The sequence below is a fragment of the Amphiura filiformis genome, chromosome 18 (genome assembly GCF_039555335.1).
Source record: "Amphiura filiformis chromosome 18, Afil_fr2py, whole genome shotgun sequence".
Lineage (NCBI taxonomy): Eukaryota > Metazoa > Echinodermata > Ophiuroidea > Amphilepidida > Amphiuridae > Amphiura > Amphiura filiformis.
In genome coordinates, this window is record NC_092645.1 from 42526522 (window position 1) to 42551361 (window position 24840).

Genomic DNA, 24840 nt, shown 5'->3' on the forward strand with positions numbered 1-24840 from the left:
AATATGGATTTTGTGTGTAGACGCCGGTGTAGACGGCTCTGTGTTATACACGAGTACGGTAGTGCATTGCATCCCAGGATCTGTGTTGCATGCATGGATCCTGCACATATTATGATAGAGGATCATGTGTAGTAAAGTCCCTGGGGTGGGTGCTTATAGGGGCATGAGCGGTAGAATGAATACGGTACCCGTACATAGAAAACCTGTTCAGATGCAGTGAAAATGGGCGATTTGACTCCCCTATTTGCACAATTTCCTCCGATTTCGAAGGCAGAATCGGTGGGGGGGGGGGCCGGCCCCCAACTCAACACAAAAGTTGACAACCATGAGAGTTACCAAATTACGCGGAAAAGGGGTTATTTTTTTACCAGTAGCAAGGACCTTGAAATTGGCAAAATAGGGGGTATTTAATTTGCACTGTCCGTAAAATTTGACAGTGAAATTAGCATAATAGGGGTATTTAATTTGCACTGTCCACGAAATTTTGATAAAAGGGGTAATTGAGAAAATCCAGAAATTTTATGTCAATATTTAGTGTCATTGGTAAGGGGTGTTTGAAATTCTAATCATTGAAAGCGGGTGTTAGAAATTCTAGTCATTGAAAACCGCAAAAAAAGGGTTGTTTTGGGCCATATTTTATCCTCGATTTTGCATGAAAAAGGGGGTAAATTTGATGAAAAATCATTGCAAAAGGGGGCTTTTGAAAGATTTGGTAACTCTTATGGTTGTCAACTTTTGTGTTGAGTTGGGGGGGGCACTTGTATTTTGAAGTGCCGGATATCATGCTCCAAATAATACGTCATTTTTTCATGAGCAAGCGATATAAATGCAAAATAAATTACAGTTTACTGCTGTTTTAGGGTAAACACAACCAAAATATGTATTCAGCATTAAGGAAGTCCCAGAAAAACACTTGCCCCCACTTTACATACAAGTGATGACATGTAAGCCAGCTAGAAGACGTAAGACAGTTGAGCTATGCCAAAACAATTTCTGATCTAATCCAGTGTGATCTTTGTAAAAATCCTTTTTGGGGGATCCAAATATTTTAGTATGTTCAGTGGCATATCAGGGTCAGTTGTCGAAGGAGGCAAAGATAAAAAGTTTCCAGCACATGGGTATCAATTTGGTCCTGTATTTAATATAAAGTTAGGCGACTATCACTTTTTTCCTACTCAACTAGTTGGCAGCAAATAGTCACGACTATGGTCAAAATTGGATCGAAAAATCGGGTGAAAGATAGGTGCAAATTTAATGATGATTTATGGACATACACTTATGTGTTGGTTAGTGTTACTGCTTACTATTGGTAAGACAAAATGATTTACTTTTTTATCACATTATCAAAGTTTATATTTTAGTACTACCGTATTTGGTTGGTTTTGGTACGGATATCTGGCGCTTTTATCATGATTTTTTAACATAAAAATATATATAGTTGTGTTAGTCGACTTTCACGTTTTCAATAGACGTAGTCGCGACTAACGACTATTGGCGATAGTCGCCCAAGCCTAGTTTAATAGTGTGACAAAATTTCAATCCTACACTGGGTCCTACAAATGTACACTAGCCTAAAATTATTTTAAAAAATTTTGTTTACCAGGCCAATGTTCAATTTTACACTGTCAGGGCCTGGGTGGAGGTTATGAATTTTCTTGGGGGGTGTAAACCAAGTCATTTTGGGGGGTTAATACCCCACAAAGACAAAACTGGTTCAATCTAAAAATGAATATGCATTCTCATTTTTTGCAGACAATTTTGGAGACAATTGAGAAAACACCAGACTACACAATTATCTTCGCCAGCTATTCACCAAAATTGTTCTATATAAATGTTCCAAAAACTCACAAGGAATGGCAACATCGGGATACAGAAAGGAGATCCTACAAAATGCAAAAGATCTTCATAAACGTCTTTTATGTTGTATTTGCAACCTCATCCTACGAGGAGCAGTTCAATCAGTGTGTGGTCATAGGTACTGTGAATGCTGCGTACAAGACAAGTTGACTAAAAGGTATGTTCCTCCCCCCATCTTGGGCTTTGCCCCCACTCAAAATAAGAAATCAGGACAGTGTCCACATTTTAGGCCAACAAATTTAGGCAAACGTTTGGATTCCCGCACCACCACCCAAAGACAAACAATGTGGGAATGAGACTATAGTATAAAACTGCAGTTTCCACAGGAAGTGCAGTAGACCTGGACATCTGTGATCAAGATGTCATTTATAACCTGTCATCAAAAGTTCAGAAAATTAGTGAAAAACATTGTTGTCTTATTGTCTATAAAAAAATCACTAATTATCTGAAACAATCCTGCAAATGAACCTCTTTAGTTTAATTTTATTGTTTTAATAAGCGAGCTTTGAAAGTGGCTGACTTCAAGGGACCGGGACACTAATAAGTAGGGTGAATACAGTATCGTAAATATATTTGCTGAATACAGTAGATATCTTGTAACTTTTCAATAGTAAATTTATGCCTCTGCTGTCTACAGTATATATACTGTAGACAGCCAATAGTAAAACATTTGCTGTCTTCAGTAGATAACTTGTAACTGCTGATAGTATATGCATTTGCTGTCTACAGTAGATATCACATTACTGCAGAAAGTATATGCATTTGCTGTCTATAGTAGATAGCTTGTAACTGCAGAAAGTATATGCATTTGCTGTCTACAGTAGATAGCTTATAACTGCCAATAGTAAAACATTTGCTGTCTTCAGTAGATAATTTGTAACTACTGATAGTATATACATTTGCTGTCTACAGTAAATAGCTTGTAACTGCTGATAGTATATGCATTTGCTGTCTACAGTAGATAGCTTGTAACTACTGATAGTATATACATTTGCTGTCTACAGTAGATAGCTTGTAACTGCTGATAGTATATGCATTTGCTGTCTACAGTAGATAGCTTGTAACTACTGATAGTATATGCATTTGCTGTCTACAGTAAATAGCTTGTAACTGCTGATAGTATATACATTTGCTGTCTACAGTAGATAGCTTGTAACTGCTGATAGTATATACATTTGCTGTCTACAGTAGATAGCTTGTAACTGCTGATAGTATATACATTTGCTGTCTACAGTACATAGCTTGTAACTGCTGATAGTATATACATTTGCTGTCTACAGTAGATAGCTTGTAACTGCTGATAGTATATACATTTGCTGTCTACAGTAGATAGCTTGTAACTGCTGATAGTATATACATTTGCTGTCTACAGTAGATAGCTTGTAACTGCTGATAGTATATACATTTGCTGTCTACAGTAAATAGCTTGTAACTGCTGATAGTATATACATTTGCTGTCTACAGTAGATAGCTTGTAACTGCTGATAGTATATACATTTGCTGTCTACAGTAGATAGCTTGTAACTGCTGATAGTATATACATTTGCTGTCTACAGTAGATAGCTTGTAACTGCTGATAGTATATACATTTGCTGTCTACAGTACATAGCTTGTAACTGCTGATAGTATATACATTTGCTGTCTACAGTAGATAGCTTGTAACTGCTGATAGTATATACATTTGCTGTCTACAGTAAATAGCTTGTAACTGCTGATAGTATATACATTTGCTGTCTACAGTAGATAGCTTGTAACTGCTGATAGTATATACATTTGCTGTCTACAGTAGATAGCTTGTAACTGCTGATAGTATATACATTTGCTGTCTACAGTAGATAGCTTGTATACTGCTGATAGTATATGCATTTGCTGTCTACAGTAGATAGCTTGTAACTGCTGATAGTATATACATTTGCTGTCTACAGTAAATAGCTTGTAACTGCTGATAGTATATACATTTGCTGTCTACAGTAGATAGCTTGTAACTGCTGATAGTATATACATTTGCTGTCTACAGTACATAGCTTGTAACTGCTGATAGTATATACATTTGCTGTCTACAGTACATAGCTTGTAACTGCTGATAGTATATACATTTGCTGTCTACAGTAGATAGCTTGTAACTGCTGATAGTATATACATTTGCTGTCTACAGTAGATAGCTTGTAACTGCTGATAGTATATACATTTGCTGTCTACAGTAGATAGCTTGTAACTGCTGATAGTATATACATTTGCTGTCTACAGTAGATAGCTTGTAACTGCTGATAGTATATACATTTGCTGTCTACAGTAAATAGCTTGTAACTGCTGATAGTATATACATTTGCTGTCTACAGTAGATAGCTTGTAACTGCTGATAGTATATACATTTGCTGTCTACAGTAGATAGCTTGTAACTGCTGATAGTATATACATTTGCTGTCTACAGTAGATAGCTTGTAACTGCTGATAGTATATACATTTGCTGTCTACAGTAAATAGCTTGTAACTGCTGATAGTATATACATTTGCTGTCTACAGTAGATAGCTTGTAACTGCTGATAGTATATACATTTGCTGTCTACAGTAGATAGCTTGTAACTGCTGATAGTATATACATTTGCTGTCTACAGTAGATAGCTTGTAACTGCTGATAGTATATACATTTGCTGTCTACAGTACATAGCTTGTAACTGCTGATAGTATATACATTTGCTGTCTACAGTAGATAGCTTGTAACTGCTGATAGTATACACATTTGCTGTCTACAGTAGATAGCTTGTAACTGCTGATAGTATATACATTTGCTGTCTACAGTAGATAGCTTGTAACTGCTGATAGTATATACATTTGCTGTCTACAGTACATAGCTTGTAACTGCTGATAGTATATACATTTGCTGTCTACAGTAAATAGCTTGTAACTGCTGATAGTATATACATTTGCTGTCTACAGTAGATAGCTTGTAACTGCTGATAGTATATACATTTGCTGTCTACAGTAGATAGCTTGTAACTGCTGATAGTATATACATTTGCTGTCTACAGTAGATAGCTTGTAACTGCTGATAGTATATATACATTTGCTGTCTACAGTAAATAGCTTGTAACTGCTGATAGTATATACATTTGCTGTCTACAGTAGATAGCTTGTTGCTGTCTACAGTAGATAGCTTGTAACTACTGATAGTATATGCATTTGCTGTCTACAGTAGATAGCTTGTAACTGCTGATAGTATATACATTTGCTGTCTACAGTAGATAGCTTGTAACTGCTGATAGTATATACATTTGCTGTCTACAGTAAATAGCTTGTAACTGCTGATAGTATATACATTTGCTGTCTACAGTAGATAGCTTGTAACTACTGATAGTATATGCATTTGCTGTCTACAGTAGATAGCTTGTAACTACTGATAGTATATGCATTTGCTGTCTACAGTAGATAGCTTGTAACTGCTGATAGTATATGCATTTGCTGTCTACAGTAGATAGCTTGTAACTACTGATAGTATATGCATTTGCTGTCTACAGTAGATAGATTGTAACTGCTGATAGTATATACATTTGCTGTCTACAGTAGATAGCTTATAACTGCCAATAGTAAAACATTTGCTGTCTTCAGTAGATAGCTTGTAACTGCTGATAGTATATACATTTGCTGTCTACAGTAAATAGCTTGTAACTGCTGATAGTATATACATTTGCTGTCTACAGTAGATAGCTTGTAACTGCTGATAGTATATACATTTGCTGTCTACAGTAGATAGCTTGTAACTGCTGATAGTATATGCATTTGCTGTCTACAGTAGATAGCTTGTAACTGCTGATAGTATATACATTTGCTGTCTACAGTAGATAGCTTGTAACTGCTGATAGTATATACATTTGCTGTCTACAGTAGATAGCTTGTAACTGCTGATAGTATATACATTTGCTGTCTACAGTAGATAGCTTGTAACTGCTGATATTATATGCATTTGCTGTCTACAGTAGATAGCTTGTAACTGCTGATAGTATATACATTTGCTGTCTACAGTAGATAGCTTGTAACTGCTGATAGTATATACATTTGCTGTCTACAGTAGATAGCTTGTAACTGCTGATAGTATATACATTTGCTGTCTACAGTACATAGCTTGTAACTGCTGATAGTATATACATTTGCTGTCTACAGTAGATATCTCATTACTGCCAACAGTAATACATTTGCTGTATACAGATACCTCATTACTGCTGAGTGTATGCTGTCTACAGTAGATATCTCATAACCGCTGAAATTATATGCATTTGTTGTCTACAGTAGATAGCTCATAACTGCCAATTTAGTAAAATATTTGCTGTCTATGGTAGTAGATATTTTGCAACAGCTGATAGTAGGCCTAAATGCATTTACTGTCTACAGTAGATAACATTACATTCCCTGAGTACACTAATGTGATATTTACTCGGCACCAAAAAGTTGTGCGATAGACTCTTTTTATGCTCGTTCACCTGTGTAGAAACCGCCTTGAGCACATGGAAATAACAAAGAGCACGGCCCCAAGTCTTGGTGTAAAAGCTACGGAGTGTTAACTGTCTCATTTTTGTCTGGTAGTGTAGTAGTTAAATACACTTTGTTGTCTGCAGTAGATAGCTGGTAATGCCTGATATAATGCAAGTTATCATTAGCTGCAATTTTGATGACATCAGATAGCTCAACTGCTGAAAGTAAATGTACTTTGTTGTCTGACAGTAGATAGCCCATGGTAACCTTCTGCAGTAGCGTACCCAGGTCGCTCATACCGGGGTGGCTGGAGAAAAGGTGAATTTTGCCGCCCCCTTCAACAGCCCGAAAAGGTTGGCCCAATTGTTTTTGTGATGGTTGGAAAAAGTGTTTTTCCGCCCTTTTTTCTTTCTGCTCTTACCCGAGGGGAGGGTGCATCCCCAAAGCCCCCAGCCCCCCTCAATATACGTGCATGTTCTGATAGTTAATGCATTTGCCATATAGCTTATAACTAGCTGCATTTGCTGACATTAGACCGCTCAACTGCTGATAATAAATGGATAGGATTGCTGTCTATATAGTAGCATAGCAGACTAGCAGTAAAATATTTGTCCCCAATAAAGAGTCATTCAGGAGCTCATTTATCAAATAGAAAAAGCATCCTTCAATGTTGATAAGTGCTTATTTGAGTAATTTTGTTTTATTTTTATAGCACGGATGAAGGTACTCCAGCAAGATGTCCAAGGTGTGAAGAAGACAGCTCTGATGGAATCCTGATAAAGAAACAGGTACATCAATTATCTCAATAAATATCAGCTCAAGTGCTGAAATTAAATGCATTTGTTGTCTACAGTAGATAGCTTATAACTGCTGACATTAAATGCATTTGCTGTCCACAGTAGATAGCTTAACTAGCTGCATTCACGGACATCAGATACATTCGCTGATAGTTCAACTGCTGAAATTGGAATAAATCTGGTAAACACGCTAACCCTACTCACCCTAATTATATATAACCCTAACCCTACAATGTAATCCTAACCCTAATTATAACCATAAGCTAACCCTAACCATAAAACACAGGGTGTGCAGGGTAAACCAGAATTATACCCTGAAATTAAATGCATTTGCTGCCAACAGCCATATTGGTATATGTTACATGTTCCTGCTACTGGTACGATGTTTTTAAAAGTACTAACCCTACTATCTGCTGTGCAGGGGGAGTGGAGGTATATTTACGTGCTAGTCAACCCCCTCCCCCCCAGCATGGTTAGTTGCACTTACCTCAGAGGTCATTGCAGTCTAAGCATCCATGTAGCGATCTCTGGCAGATGTTTTTATCTGTACAATTCTACAACCCAGTACAACTGTACTTTGGTGTATGTTGTACATACGCAAGAAGAAGAAGAAGCAGTTAGCCCGGGCAGTTAAGCTGAGCTTATAACCCGTGATGCATTTGCCATCTACAGTGAATAGCTTATAACTACCTGCACAGTGCACAGGCTGACATCAGCTGCTGAAATTAAATGCATTTGCTGTCTACAGCAGATAACTCATAACTGCTGATCTAGTACTGGTTAATGTATTTGCCATCTCCAGTATAGATAGCTTATAACTAGTTTTGCTTGAGGAATGACAGTAAAATAATAAATAAATAATAAATAAGTGTGAATATTAATTAAATTTTGTTTATTTTTAGATCTGTCCTGATTTCCATGCAAGGAGGGAACTTCGAAATCTATCTGTACGGTGCTGCAATGAAAATTGCAAATGGGAAGGAAAATTTCAGCAATATACTGTAAGTTTAAATTTTTAAGGTCTTTTCGGCAATTTGCTGTACAAAATATATTTTGTCTTAAAAGCGATCAAATGCAACCATCATATAGGCCAATTTCATATATTCCCTCAATATTTTCTTACCCCCCCCACTTTTGAGGCAAAAACTCCCAAATCACAAATGTCCACTTTTTGCAGCAATTTTGTGCAAAATTGGTTGATTTTGCCCCCCTGAAATTCACTTTGCTCCCCGAAAAAATTCCTGGTGCCGCCACTGCATATCATACTGAATTTGACAGTCTTAATCAATAAGTAATGAAAGTATGGACATATTATTCTATCTTCATTTTTGATGTGTAATTTTGTCTATCAGATTGCTTTCACATTGTCCACTTTTAAATAGTAGCACATTTTTTGGGGGGGGCTGATTTTGGAAAAGTGAACCTTTCCCAAAAATTTTGAACTTTTTTTTAACCAAGAAAGCATAAAGAACCTAATTTTTTTGCTTTCAAATTGGTAAATTTGTGCCTTTTTTGACAGAAAAAGAATAAAAAACTGGTGGGGTTTTTTTTTTTTTTTGGGGCAACCACCACCACCGATCACCCCTGCTGTTTTTGGGTGATCTGGTTCGGGAAATTGCTGAATGGGCCTGTAGCCCACATCATGTTGAACAGCCTTCATGATTTGATGTAGCGTCAACTGAATAAACATTAGACAACTTCAAATTTCCCTGACGATACCCACTGACTCAATTAATTAAAGGTGATCCTTTGTATTAAGGTTATACTAAACTTTGTAATGATCGATCCAGAATGAGACTGCATGTAGCCCCCTTTAAAATTATCTATTTCTGGAAATAAATATCGTAGAGAGAAAACGCAAACTACGTCTAAAAGCTGAAAGTGTACTGGTTATTATTATGCTTGAATTTTCCACTTGGCTCAAAAAGAAATGTACTTTTCAAACATTTCAAATTTTTTCAATATCCGGAGCATCAAGATTTTTGGGAACACGGCCATAATTTCTCAGTGGAAGTGGCGATTTTGTTGGGAACTACGACGCACATTACAAACAAGTCAATAAAAGAATGTGCATATTCATTCTTGATATTGCTTGTCTCGATTTGTTTTAGTAAGCTTACATGTTTGCCGAATTTGAAATAAAATGGCCTCCACTTGTATGTCGTTTTGTAACCAGTAATAACAATTCCGTGCACGATTTCATAGACAAAATTCTGACCTACATTATTTCTATAAACCCTCTTCTATATGCAGGTGCTATTTAAATTTTTATTTCGATAGCAGAAAATTGAGATATTTGCTATTTTTCCGACTCGCTGCTGTCAAATTGTCTAGTTTCGCGATAAAAAGATACAGCGAAATCAATTTTTTTAGAACCATTTCACCTCGTTTCGGCTCGTGCTTTGAAGTACAAACTTCAAAATTGATATAGTGATTCTATATTTCAAGCTGCGTCATACTGTGTTTTTCTTACCTCTGATTGTCGCTGCTCAAGGCCAAAATTCGAAATTTTTTGGACAAAAGTGACACTCTCATTTTTTTTTAAACACGCTGTTTACGTATACGACGGGCTCTATTTGCCCGATAAAGTGGTGTTGCCGAGTTTGGATTTTAAAATATTTAGGTATTTTCTAGCTTAAAATCTAGCGCCAATGAACCTGGTGCATGGGAGGGGAAAATGTGGGGGGGTAGTTAGGCGCGAAAAAAATGTGCACATTTTCATGCTTGCTGCTTTGCAACAGGTTTAAGGTATGGGTATGGAAATTGGGGATCCAAAAATTGGCATATAGGCCTAGGCCTATGCAAAGGGATGGGGCACAGTTTTGGCAGGCCAAGGGGAGGGGCCACAAAATTTGGCAGTCCAGGGGTGCGGACAAGCGATTTTTGGCTGGCCGAGACGGGAGGCAAGCGATTTTTAGCGAGTCGCTTGGAAATGTTGGCTTATAATTAGTAGGCTAATACCGGTAGGCCTACTGATTGCACAGCCTTTCGATTTCGAGAACGCAAGTTTTTGGCAAGCCGGGGCCGGGGAGGGAATAAATTTTGGCATGTCGAAAGGGAGGAAGAATGACTTTACCTAGCACACATTAAAGGGGCATTTCGTGATCCACAACCTCATACAACCCCATAGGCCTACGTCCTTTCTCACAAGTTAAGATTTTTATACCACTCATCCCGCTCTGGCCACATGTTTAGGCATTTTCACGCAGATCAATTCGTTAAGCAATGGAAAATATTGCCAAATTTGAATTTCGTTTTAAAAGCCTACTCCCCATTAAAAAAAAAACCACTAATTTTGGGGGATTAAAAAAAAGTTCTGTAAAATGAAACAAAAGGCTGCCTCAATCCTAATTAGGGCCTATTCATTTAAGGCCAGGCCTTCATTTCTGAAAATAGCGGGAGCTCAGTTAGTCACTGTACTCAGGAGCTTGACAAGGAGCTCAATTATATAATATCAATATTAAACCATAGGAGCAGCTCAATAAATGCCATTGGTAAAATTATTAGGCCTACGATATTTTATTTGACTGTGATCCTATATACACTGTATATACCTTTAAAATTTCTAAAATTGGTGGAATTGAACAAGCTCTAAATTTCTCATACGTCCAGCATAACCAAGGGCAACTGGGGTGGGTGGGAAAGCCCCTAGCTATGGCCATACCCGTAGTGGCGGAACCAGAATTTTTTCGCGGGGCATGGGGGAAGTGAATTTGAGACAGGGCACTTGAAATCATCATTTTGCACTAAATTGCCGCAAAAAGTGGAAAATTACATAATTGTGGGGATTTTGCCTAAAAACTGGGTGGGAAAGAAAAAATATTGGTGGAAATACTGCCCCCCACCCCTAGCGGCGCCACTGCATATCCATCCATGATGCTAGAATGACGGAAGTTCTGGCGCTGCGGAAATTCAATTTCAATATCACGAGTTTTTATCAGGGATTTTACCAAGGGAAGGCGATAGGTGTAGGATTTTGCTGATATACCAGGCAACCCGAGAAAGGAACTGAGGTGTGGCTAAATAAGGGAGTGTTCATTATAAATATTTTCCATTATCATACTTTCGACGCCGAGAGCATAATTATTTGAAGCGTAGGCCTACATTGAAAGAGAAACGCACATGTCTCTGATTAGCTCGGGGATTAGCTACTGCGCGCTGCGTGCTGGCCTGTTGTTGTCCCGGGTTGTTGTCGAGTGGAAATGGGAAATTTATGAATGAACTTCCGCAACTTTGCAACATCATCACGCAGCGGCGTAGCTGGGATTTTTTGAGGGGCGAATCCACCAAATTTCCCACTGGGGGCGGGGGCCCAAATAGACAATTTTTGCCAGGCTTATTGATAATAATCGTATATGGTAGGCCTATTGAGCTGTAGGCCTATTGCATATCGTTTGGATTCCCCATCTCTCTGCCCCTCCTCTCACCCTCTCTTTTTTTCCCTCTCCCCCCCCTCTTTCCCTCTTTTTTTTCCTTGCACTAGGGGCGGGGGCCCAAATAGGCAATTTTGCAATTGCCCCCCAACAGCTACGCTACTGTCATCACGGTAGACATACGCGGTAGCCTACAACTACAAGAAAGGTTTACAGACAAATATAGGCCTAGGTCTAGTAGGCCTATCAAAATGTTATATTTTTATATTTTCTGGTGGACTCGCGGAGAATATCATGTCATGGAGGTCCCGGCGCTGGGTTGGGGGGGTCTCAAGGCATTTTGGTATGCCTACCCATGCTTGATTCCGGGAGGATTTTTAGCAGGCCCGACCATTTTTTTTATAACACCTCAGGCGGGTCTCTTCAAAACATTTGTACCGCGGGGGGGATCAAAGTCACCCACATTTGGCCTAATTTGACGCTTTTTTAGGGCACTTTTGCCAAAATGCGCCCAAAAGTTGGTCTTCGCTGTAAACCCACCCATCATAGTCGTTGAAAAGGTAGGCTAAAACTGTGGCACATCCACGAACCCGAGGGAGAGACCTCCGCGGGTAAAAACACACCTCTAGCGGGACCAGATTTATAATTTAAAATAGGCCTACATTTTGGAAGCCAGTCATCACGACAAAACGGGCCATGATAGTGTTAATGGTAGGCCCCTATTAACACTTTGATTTTAGGCTTAAATGATGAGTGTAGGCCTATAAATTGCAAATTTGCACACACCCCGGGGGAACCTTCTCAAGTTGGTTTGGGTAAGGATGTGAGGCTGTGACTCCGAAAAACTACGGTACGATTTTAAACCAAATTTGAATAAAACAGACCCAAAATTGTATCAACTTTTGGACTGAAAGTTTTCGCAAATTTTTACTTTTTCGAGAAAATCATTGAAAAATACCATTCTTAAACCTAATTTTCAAGACACTGAGGGTCAATAAAATCATGGCTAAAAATGCAACAAGAGTCTAAACTAAATGGCTGAAAATGCACCCCAAATCTGCCGCACATCCCACGACACCGTATTTCACCTTATAGATTTGGAAAATTGTCGCAATAAAATAGGCCCGAACTTATCCCAAATTATCCCCGAAAAAAAATTTTTTGCAGGTGAGGTTGGAGTCTTATTATTTTTATTCTCAGAGAGGATAGGGGTTGATATTTTTAGCAGGGTACAGTTTGTCTTGTTTTTGTTTTGTTTTTTGACGTTGAAGTTCCAGATTCTTTTTTTCATATATTAGGCCTATTATTCATTTATTATTTATACCCTGTACGTGGGGAAAAAGACACACGACAGCTACAGAGAAGCCACGAAAAAACTCCTGTGAAGTGCATGAAAATGCCCCGAAAATGTGCCAACCGAAACACCCGAACAGGAAGATAAAATAAAAACCAAAACCAAAAACCCAGGAAATTTCCCGAAATAAGTTTCAAATTCTTTGTCCCCACTAAAATATATTATGAACACTCCCTTATGAAGTCTGCCCTCTTCCGGCTATTCTGGTAGTAGGCGTTGACAATTACTTTCATATTTTTGAAGCATGTTTGAACCCGATTTGTTCTCTATTCACATTTTTAACGTTGCAAGTAACATTTCAAGACCTATATTTGTGACAGGTATTTAATTATCTTGCTAGAGATGTGCCTAAAGTTGAAATTCAATATTTCGGATCGCAAAGATCGAGAGATATAAAGTTGCTGAATATCAGTTTAACACCATGGATCATATGGGCATCTTATATGAACGATTATGATAGCTAAGCAAAATGGCTGGGATACAGGTTGTATAAATACTACATGAATATTCATGAACTATACAGATTCCATTCTTCTCTAATAATAAAGATGTCAATCACTCTCCTAGACGACAGTTGCTTGGCGCTTGTAAACAAATCGAATAATAGTGCTTGACAAGAGCTAAAAAAATAGGCTAAAAACACATTTTCACACATTTTTTCCGGATTTTTTATTTCACATGATAAGTAGACATATTTTCTTACGTATAAGCAGAGAGTAGTTATTCTTGAGAGGGCACTCACCTCATTTGCATGGCAAAATTACCCGTCTCCTTTGCAGCCAATTTGGTTTCGCTCCATCGAAATCAAGCTGGTCACGGAGGAGACTACTTTCCTTTGTGTTTGTTCATTTGTGTATGGAGAGCCCTTCTTGGAGTCCGTTTGGACTCAGGCTACGCTCTCAGCTAGAGTCCGACGCTGCATTGTACTAGAAACACCTTCTCTGTGAACTCGCTAGAGCAAGGAAAATAAAAACTGGTTTCATTACTATCTGTTTTTGAGCTTTTTTGCAAGTCTGCGACCATGGTGTTACCACAACTGCCTTTGCGTCATTAACATGTGCTGGAGTCTAGCACAGGTCAACCAAAGTCCCGGATTCTAATAAGACAATAATGATTGACACACACACCAGGAAGTTTCTCATCCAAAATAATGAGAAAATTTAAATTCTCACCATTTTGGCCGTTTCTCATCAAAATGTCCGTTTTCTCATCCAAAACTTCCTTTAGTGTATTAAGTTAGCTTAGGCCTATTGATCCTAAATTTGTTGGTAGGGTAAAACTCGTTTTAGGGGGGTGTTTAAAAAAGTTGGCCACACATGCGTATAGGCCTACATTATCATACTTGAGTGCCCCTCTCCCCTCCCCGGTGAAATTTGAGACTCATTTGGTCCGGTCCTAAGCGTCCTTGCCCACACGAGTCGCCCAGGAGTAGGCCCTACCCGGCATTATTAATTATTAGTGGTTAGCCTCCCTAAATACAGTCGCGTATCGTGTTGTCAATTATCGTTACTTGTGTCCATGGATATGACCCCATGTATAAGTAGTCTTCATAGAATTCACACAGTCTATGCCATGTCATTTACGGATACAAAGAGGATAATAATGTTGAGGGCGCCCACAAAATCTTACACCGTCTTACACAATGTTCCAAGGCAAAGTTCAGTTTAATATTTACTCATCGTACAAATACAGACGTTTTATTATGTGATGATGTTGTCTGGATGGGTGGACAGTTGTCACACTGTGGAAAAACAACAACCGGGAATCCGCATTCATTTACAAATAGCATTAAATTAGTATCACATAGTGGCCTCCGTGCAGTGGAAAACCTTAATTCTTTCATCAAAAAGAAATGAAAATGACAAAAAAACCGGATCCACCTGTACGCCTATAAAATGGGCACAGAAATTTGTCTCAAATATGAATGAATTTTAAGAAACATACGGGATATGATGAACCAATGACCTGACGCCATGATAGTAGGATCTATTAGTCGTTTTATATACAATGTATATACCGTGTTGTCATAATACCAATATTTGACATAATGTATAACGAGTAATATTTAGTATTGTAAATATGCAGTTCATATGCACAAACGAACACTGATCTTTATGATATTCAGGTTGTTGTACATCTCATATAACATGTCATATAGGAGGTCATATGTGTTGACCTTCTCCTATTGTATTTGTTCATCTGTGTATGGAGAGGATTAGCGCCATTAAAACTCCATCAGTATTTGGGCGTAGTTCAGTGAACTCACCAGATTGCTATTCCAAGTACTTTGATAAATACAGATAATATGTATTAATGGGTCGAGGCGATTGCATTGAAAAACTAATAAATTATTCATAACAGTTACGTAATCAATCGATAGTGCGGACACTTTTCATTTACAAACCACCAAAATTCGTAATCTTTTAGCGTTGGAAAAGAAACCACGTGAATAGAGTGTCATAGCCCTGGTATAAGGTAATAATATATTTTTTCTGGAGGTAAAGCCCTTCAACACTTTGTTTAACCTTAACAAGACAATTCTAGATTGAAATCTGATTGCAACATTTTCTTAGTGTAAAGAACTGGGTCGGCTTTAGGTTGCTTTTAGAGCTGCATGGCCCTACCATCTTCATAATTCCTTTTATTATTGTTATTCATTATGCTGAATGGTAAAAGAAAACCTCAGAAAACTTCAAAACAAATTGACCACTCTAGTTGAGACCCCGGGAGGGGCACTCACATGTTAAGGTGGTACGGGTATGTGCGGCGCTCCAGGGTCCCTTTTTCAGGCTCTCCGGCAGTTCCTTAAGCCCCACATTTGGATCTGCTCCAGTTCTTTGAGCCTCAAAAACTCGTGACAATTGTAGCTCTTTAAGCTCAAATTTGGAAATAATTTAGAAATTTTTAGCTCAACAGCCTATAATTTGGCCCTAATTTCAGTTCTTCAAGCCCCTATTTCTTAGTTCCCAAAGTTCGGCGCGCCGCACACCCCTACCAACATTTAAGTTGAGTGCCCCCCCCCCGGGTTGAGACATCAGATAACAGAGCATCAGTGCAGTAAAACGAAGGTCCTGGGTTAAAATCATCCAAACTTAACTTTAGCAGTGTTGAAATGTGTAAGGGAACAAACCAAAAGATCGATGACGTCCTATAAACGAAACTAGTTTCGTTTAGGGGGGAGGGGGTAAAAATACTCGATTACGATTGTACAAAAACATCGGTCAGAAGAATGTGTCTTTATTATTATTATGTCAAAATTTTCAATATTTCATTATTACGTTTCTGGTAGGGAGGGAGGTTTGTTCCCTAAGTTGCAAGTATAACATACAATTAGTTGGCTTTCATTCAGTTTATATATTCTTAGGTCTTTGTACAGACTTTACCTTTGAATAACCCCAATTATAATCATGTTGTGGTTTATATCTATTGGTTATCATTGCTATCAAAGTTCAAAAAGTATATACATGGCTTTGATACTGAAGTTTGGAACTTAAAAATCACAATGGCTGATATTTGACCATAGAGTTTCTATTCAACATTGCCAAAAAGCTTCACAGGGACAAAATTGCACAAGTTACCTGCTGACCTGCTCCCAAATATTGCACACAAATTTGAAGTTTGATGACCAATGGGTTTAGTTTTGGTCAGTGGCTGCAATAAGGGGGTATTTTCCCAAAAATATTGGGCTTGCCCACATAGTAAAAAAATCTGTGAAGATACCACTATTTGGGGCAAAAAATGCAAACTTTTAGGTATTTTCCCCAAAAAATTTACTTTTGTAACAAATGCATCAAGTTTATGTGTATTATAGTCCTGAACTTCTCTTTACTGAAACAAAAATTCATACAACATTATAAATTGATGCCATTCCTCTTGTGTGTCAGCTTTGTTTGTTAGTAGCGTAGCTAGAATTTGAGTGTGAGGGGGCAAAGCCAAATTTTCATCCTCATTTGTCAATTTTTTGTCCCATTTTTAGTCATTTTAAGGACACTTTACTCTTTGCCATCCCCATTTTATCCTTGAACATTTTCAGGGGGTTGGAATTTGTCCCCAGCTATGGCCCTGTTGTTTGTCTCCCTATTTGAGTGCAAACATCTGTAGGTCATGCTCCCCTCCAACCCACCTTAACTCTTCTCTTGTGTGTCAGCTTTATTTGTCTCAATATTTGAGTGCAAACACCAGTAGGTCATGCTCCCCTCTGACCCGCTTTATGACAGACTGTCTTACGACAACTTTCCAGATGTACAACGGTAAAGACCTCTCAATTTATTTTTTGTGGGTCTCTTGTATTTGCAGGAGCATGAAGCTGAATGTGAGTTTGAATTGATCAAATGTCTGAAGGCAGGATGTGGAAAATCACTCAGAAGAGCAGATCTTGCATACCACCTGGAGAAAGACTGTCCTATGAGGTCTGTCAGATGTAGAAATTGTGGAGAGGAAGAAGTCTATAAAAATATAAAGGTCTGTATTAAATTCTTGCCATAGAGAGACACTGGCACTGCCAAGGGACCAAACAAAATGAGCTTTTGTCCCCCCCCCCAACCCCGTCAGAACCATAAATAGTCCAAAATCACCCCCTTTGGGGACTATAAATAAATGACAAATTTGCTCCCCAGGTTCCTCCCCCCCCCCCCCATTGACCCCTGAAAAGAAAGTTCAATGGTGCAGTGGTTTCATACTTTACTATGATTTTATTACTTATTTGTATTTATATATGTGACGTGTCATGTCAAAAGCAGACACTTTTGGGCAGGATTGTAGATGGAGAAATAGCCAAAAATCTGCCCGGGTGATTTTTTCACAATTTGGGTTTGTTGCAAATTTGTGATGTTATTAATGTTAAAAATATTGTCTGATAGTTTCAGACCGGAATATAACTGGCATCCTGTATTTTTTAGACATTTTTCAAGGTAATTCCTACTCTCAACATTGTCAATAATATTTTTAAAGGCTGATATCTCAATTTCCAATTTTTTAATACCATAACTTACAAACTCAATATCTTCGCTTGAGAATGTCCGATTTCATTGGGGAAAACGATGTTGTGGAGCAAAATATCTCTATATTTAAGATATGTAAAAACCTCAAAATTGATAACCTGCCCAAAAGTGTCTGCTTTTGACATGACACGTCACATATAGTGCTGTTTCTGGATGAAGGGTTTATCAAAAGCAGTGTGTGGGTGTAGGTGTCTATGGTGTAAGAAATTTCACAGATTTTTGCAAAAAGAAGTAAATTTTATTAGGTGACAGCATGCACAGAAATAGAAAGTAAATGGGACTCTTTTAGGTAAAAAGTCAAAATATTCTGCAGTGTATAAAAAGATAACATGATTGTTTTAATGGAATGTTTTCTTCCCTGTTTTCTTTCAGAAACATAATACGGAATGTACAAAAGTACCTGTGGCATGTGATTATTGCAACAAAAAACTACCCAGAGATCAGGTATGTTATGGGCTTAAAAGCCTCCCCCTACCCCAACTTTAATATGCCATTAGAAGAGCCGGAGTTGTGGGGGTACCCCCACAAATTAAAAACTCATAACATTCTATTTTGATCTGATTCTGCTCCCAAAACGTAGGTCCCGCAAGAGACATATCATATCAAACGTAGCAGTTCTTGGAAGCCCATAATTATATTATGAAAATGATAGTGAAAATGTGCATGAAAAATAGACAAATAAAATTTCATTTTAAAGCTTAAAAGCAGTTATTTTATCAATTACAAGCTGCTAAAATCAAGTCCATGGTTACCAAGACACCTGACAAACTTAAAACAAGAACAAGGGACCCTACATATATACTAAGGGATGACCATTGGTCGAGTTTTAATTTTATCCCTAACCTAATATGGTAGAATCCCTTCTACAAGCATATGCCTCAGGTGTGGTTTTTTTTTATGAAAGAAACAAAGGGCAGACACCCTCCTCAAAAATTTACAATAGATCGGTCTTACAATAAAGACAGTCATGTTTATACAGTCACCTCTATCAGTATAGTATAGTTGGTCAAACTCCAAATAATGCTTTTGTGGAGGGTGTTCCTCAAAAACCCTCATCCTTCATTTAGAATTCAATTTGTTGACAACTGACATGTTTTGATGTGATGAGTCACAAATTACCTGTTGAAATCCATACACCCCCTATGGAAGACAATGCATGTCCTTAATTATACAGGGATGTAGATTTCAAATGGAGTCACCCATACAGGTAACCCCATTTGTAACTCACAGGTGTATGGATATTAATTGGAATAGCCCAATTAATTTCAGGAAGATACATTACCTGATAAACTTTTCCATATAATTATTATGTTGATATTGAGATAAGTATATTATTTTCCCTTTTCTGTTATGGTTGCATTTTTAGAGACAATATTGTTTCACAATTAAGCTGTTATCTTTCTAAATACGCTTATCTTGTTCCTGGTTTAAGACCTCAACATCTTACTTACTAAAGAGGAACTAAATCCTGTGATCTATCTTTGTCCAAAACCTGTAATAACAGTGTCATAATTGATAAATAACAAATTAGTCACTTTTTTGTATCATGTGCGGGATTGGATCCAGGATTTCTAAAATGTTACAAGTAACATTGTGATGATTAGGACCCCGTTTACACAGAGAGAAGTCGGCTTCAATTGCGACATCGAATTCAGATTGCGACTAAGGATTAGCATAAGTTATTTCTTGACGGGGTGTTTACACTGTAGTCGACTTCAAAACAAATTGTGAATACAAATTTTATGCCATCACTTGCTCATGCTTCAAATTACCGTATGAAGTCATCGACTTCTAATTACGTGTTTGTTTACACTGCAAAAGTCAAGTTTGAAGTCGACTTTGAATTCGACAAATATTGCTCCGGGTCATCATTTGAAGTCGACTTCTGAAGTCGAGTTCAAAATGCAACAACCCTGTTTACACACAAATGAAGTTGAGTTCAAAGTCGAGTTCGACTTTAGGCTCTGTGTAAACGGGGTCTAGGCTTCTAATCCCTAAATCAGTTGATTGTGCATGAGTTCCGGGTTTTACCAGGGGAGGGGTGGGGGGATTGCGCTCTCTTAACCCCTTTTTGGATCCTCTAATTATGTGACTACAATCATTTTTACGGTCTACATGTACATTCAATTGAGTGTAGAGTTTATATCACTTTTAAACTTTGAAATCTTCCCTATCCGCATCAGTCTACTATCATGAAAACCATACAGTTTCAACATTGCTTCATGTTTTGGGGCTGTTTGTGTATTAAAATACACAAACAGCCCCCACCCCCCAAATGGTGCCATCATTATGGTGGTAGCTTACCCACACAATGTCCACACTTTTTGGTTCTTAATTACATGGAAGGGTGAAAATAAATAAATAAAATTAAAATAAATGTAGATATTTATATAGCGCTTTATGCCGTAAACAGCCTCAAAGCGCTTTACATTTATTCCGCCGTCATTAGAATATGTCGGAACCACGTTTGCAGCCTATAAGTGGCGCAGGGTCCATCAGTACAACGACTGTGACTACCCCTAACAGCTTCCCATTGCACCTGGGTGGGGTGAGGCAAGCGAGGCAAAGCGCCTTGCCCAAGGGCGCTAACACGGTGGTGGGACGGGAATCGAACCCACGCACGCCGAGCAAGCTCTCGGATTATGAGTCCAAGGCCGTAACCATGCACTGAGCCACCGTGCCCTCGATAAGAGGTCATCGGTTAAAAAATGGGCCATGGACCTTTCTTTGGGCCTGTTACTTTATGCCTACTATAGCCTATTGCGAATAAAAATCACAATACCTGCATTATTTGCCCTGAACCATAGCCAATCACCAAACAGTGTATTAGGGGACCCGTATACTTACGATGAAAAATTGATGCATGTCATAATAAGTGGGTGAAAACAATTCCATTTCATTTTGTGTCTCTTTTTACTTTTCAGTTACCATTTCATCAAGACCAAGCTAATGGTGACTGTCCAAAGAAACCTCAGTTTTGTTTATTTGAGAAATTTGGCTGCAGCTTCAAGGTAAGTCTTGTGAAATCAGGTTTAAAGGGACTTTCAGAGATCCGCTAAGGACCCAAAAAATCAGAGAAATGTCCTTAAACCATATATTTCGAGTTCTCTATACAGGGCTAGAGCATTAATCTTTTAGTCCCAAAAACTCTGGACAAGTTAACAATGTGGAATTTTCTTACAAATTTTCTTACAAATGTTTGTATGTAACTGTTTCACAAAATAATAACAACCATTGTTCTGACATATGACTTTAAAAAGTCATAAAACGATGCAAATAACTTAGTCACTAGTCACTACGGCCTACTGCTTTTATAGTGTTGGTATGGAATAGGTCAGTAGCCAGGAATTATTCTAAGGATGAGGGTGGCCCGGTGGGTTCTTGAAAAAGTAGATCCTTTTTGAGGGCGGATTTGTGAAAAACATTTTTTGTGGCATCACCGCACAAAATTTGGTAGATTTTAGTTGATTTGGGGAACTGAATTTGGGATGATCGTGGACAATTTTGATCATTTTTGTGTGCAGATTTTAGCAACTGTAGTGGATGTGGGGATATACCCTCTCTCCACCACCCCTTCCCCTTCACTCTCCCCTGGCTCCCTCTCTAGTATGTGAACCATGTTTTATGTATAACGCTAATTTTCATTTACCCACTAGAATAAAAGTAGGTACATATTATAGGCCTAAGTATACTTTGCAATATCCTACTTCCATGTCAAATGTTAGATTCCTTTAATTTTTGCCATTTGCACTGTTTATTAGAACATTTATTCCAAAAATGCCAAAATCAGGGTTTTGATGAATATTTGGCTGCTCAAATCACTTATTGTCCCTTTAATTGACTCTACCATGGGCTTTGCAGACACGTTAGAAGAGGGCGCGCGAGGCGCGCCCGGTTAACTAGTAACAAACGCAGGGCGCATGCGCGAGCCGGGAAGTTCAAGCTTGCTGTAGAATCGGTCCCTCCACATGTACGACACGTTTGCAACGCCCGACTCAGGTGTCAATTTGTGGATTAAATTAAATAAAATTAAATATCTTTTTTTCTATATGTCCGTTTCTCCGTCTCCCAGGGAATTGACTTGAAAACACTATGAGGATTACTCAGTTAATTTTTGAGGACAAAAATCATGAAATTGGTGGTGTACGGGAATTTTTTATGGCCAAGTTTTAAGGCCAAAAAAATATGATTTTTTTCGAAATTTTTTTTGACCGAAAATTCGACCCTTTCTCGCTTATCTGATGAATTTTCAACTTCTTTTTGACATATGTGCTAGATATGACTTTGGTGTTTATATTCCCTAAAGTAATTGTTGTAATTTTGCTTAGTTTTATAAAAAGAAGTGATTTTCTGCATGGAGTCGTTTTGATATTATGCTTTGTTTACGTTTCAAAACCAAAACTGAATTTCCCGGCTCGCGCATGCGCCGTGCGTTTGTTACTAGTTAAGCGCCCGGCAAGGCCGCGAACACTTCAGAGGACTACTTCCAGCGGGTACTGGTCACGGCACTGGGTCCAGGGCTACAGACACGTATGACTGAAAGATTTTTTTGAGAATTAAATGTCAAAATGGTCCACAATATTTGACACAAGTATTCTGTCATAACCTGTGAAATATGAATGTTGATCTTCTTGTCTCATCTTGTCTTGTTGGCATGAGACACTGCCCAACGCCCAACGGAAAATAGGCATCTATGGTTGGTTTTTGTCAAAACCTCAAGTGTATCGATCAAAAGCTAACACTTCCCCCTAAAAAAACTTTTTTTCATTAGGTACAGATATCACAATTCAATGTTTATAGCAAGGCAAATGTGGTAAATCTATTGAAAACTACCTATCCATGCACAATTTTTGATCAAAATGTAGGTTTTAAAATTCAAAACCTCAAGTGTTCCTTACAATATTTTTTCAAATTTTATGTCATTAAATGAAAGAGCATTATATTGTCCATATACTAGCTTCATTTCAATGAGCAATGGCCAATTCTCTTAAAATTGCAAATCTTGTGCAAAATGTTACTGTTTTCACCTGTTTTGTCATACGGTTATAAATTCAATGAACTATGACTTTGCTGAAGAGCGCTTACAAATTGATATGTTAGTGCAAAAGTGTGGATTCATCATGGATTAACAACGGTTGGCTCCTGTACAAAAGTATAGGAAGAGTTATTGAATAGAGTATACATCCTAAGATGGGTGGTAATTGAGCTCTGGAGGTTAACAACGCTGTTTATTATCGCCAATGATCTACGTCTCTCTATCCCTAAATGGGCTGTTTCATTATAATCCATACACCACCTATATGGAAGATGTGACCTTAATCATTCACACTAGGGGGTGTAGATTTCAAATGGAGTCACCCATTCAGGTAAGCCCATTTAAAATTCACACTCCTTGTGTGGAAAATTGAGGTCATGTCTTCCATAGGGGTGTGTGGATTTCAATTGGAACAGCCCAGTGTCTGCTCAGTCTATTTTGTGTTTGCCAAATAGTGGAATGTATTATGTTCTCTTGCAGTGGCATAGCCAGGGGCAGAGTCCCCCGAAAATATTCGGGGACAAAATGGAAATGCACGACAAAGAGCAAAATGTCCTTAAAATGACCAAATATGGGACAAAAATTGACAAATGGGGACGAAAATCTGGCCTTACCCCCTAAATGGGGGACGAAAGTTTGGCTTGCCCCTTCACACCAAAATCCTGGCTACGCCACTGTTCACTTGTTTCCTTCTTTTTTCTTTAAATCAGGTTTCAGGTCCAGGATTAAAAGAACACTTACAAGCAGAAATTGTGTACCACAACCAACTGCTTGTCAAAGCGTTTGATGACTTTCTTAATTCATGCAAAGCGAAATTTGAAACTCAAGGAATCATACGTGCTGCCGAATCTGGAACATCAGATGAAAGTGAGGAAGGAGCATCAGCTACTCCAAACACTTCGCCATCTGGTTTTTCACTGGAACATTTAGTAAGTTTGCTTAAACAGTGGTTTGTGACACATGATGAACAGAATGAAGGTGGCGCAAACAATTCAAAAGGAATGAAAGAAACCAAAAAAGCGAAGTCGGATAACTCTTCTAAAGCAGAAGCTGTGACTGGTGACAAAATTGGATATCTTGTAAATAAAGTCAAGGAGGTTGACAAAGAATTTGATAACTTAAAAACTTTGTATGCTGTGTTGGATAAAAGGAATGAGACTTTTCAAGAAGTTGTTGCGGTTTTGAATAATCAGTTAGAAGCAGTTGCAGAAAAGGCGAATGCTTTGGAACGAGAAAACAAACATTTGCAGGAAGTCATTAACCAACAGGAAAGACAAATACATGCTCATGATCAGATGCTGACTGTTAAAAATGTCGCTCTTGCAGAACAAGAGCTGAGGATCCAGACGTTAGAGTCATCTGCATTTAATGGTATCCTGATTTGGAAAATCACTGAGTATGCTCGTAGGAGGCGGGAAGCTGTCAGCGGAAAGACAACTTCATTTTACTCTCATCCTTTCTATACCAGTTACCATGGTTACAAGATGCGAGCTCGCATCTACCTTAATGGTGATGGTATGGGCAAAGGCACTCATCTGTCTTTGTTCTTTGTCATCATGAAAGGTCAATATGATAACATCCTCCATTGGCCATTTAGGCAGAAGGTGACCTTCATGATGGTGGACCAAGGAAATAGGGAGCATGTGGTGGACGCGTTCCGTCCCGACCCGACATCCTCCTCCTTCAAGAAGCCTACCAGTGAGATGAACATAGCAAGTGGGTGTCCGCTGTTCGTCAACTTGAACCAGTTACAGAGTGACCAATACACGTACATAAAAGACGACTGTCTTTTCGTTAAGGTCATTGTTGATGTCTCAGATCTTGAAAGAATATAAACAGCATGTTTCTACTGAGCAATAAAAGGGTTGATGGGTGATGTGAAGTAATACGCAGTAATGGCCCCAGTAGAAACAGGGAGAAGGGTGATGCGTGGTGATGTGAGGTAATACGCAGTAAT

At 38.3% G+C, this 24840-nt stretch overlaps 1 protein-coding gene across 1 annotated transcript; it reads left to right on the forward strand.

The window, feature by feature from the left end:
* Positions 1 to 1756: 1756 nt before the first annotated feature.
* On the forward strand, positions 1757 to 24840 carry LOC140138689 (TNF receptor-associated factor 3-like). The gene is made up of 7 exons (XM_072160438.1): positions 1757 to 2014; positions 7037 to 7112; positions 8024 to 8122; positions 17145 to 17309; positions 18221 to 18292; positions 20773 to 20859; positions 23594 to 24840. The coding sequence occupies exons 1-7, from the start codon at positions 1854 to 1856 to the stop codon at positions 24716 to 24718; spliced, it is 1785 nt and encodes a 594-aa protein (XP_072016539.1). The 5' UTR covers positions 1757 to 1853; the 3' UTR covers positions 24719 to 24840.

Bases quoted from the DNA above. Each gene is read 5' to 3' on its own strand.
- LOC140138689 (XM_072160438.1), top strand. From the start codon at position 1,854: ATGGCAACATCGGGATACAGAAAGGAGATCCTACAAAATGCAAAAGAT. The intron at 2,015-7,036 runs GTATGTTCCTCC...TTATTTTTATAG, and splicing joins CAAGACAAGTTGACTAAAAG to CACGGATGAAGGTACTCCAG. The intron at 17,310-18,220 runs GTCTGTATTAAA...GTTTTCTTTCAG, and splicing joins AAGTCTATAAAAATATAAAG to AAACATAATACGGAATGTAC.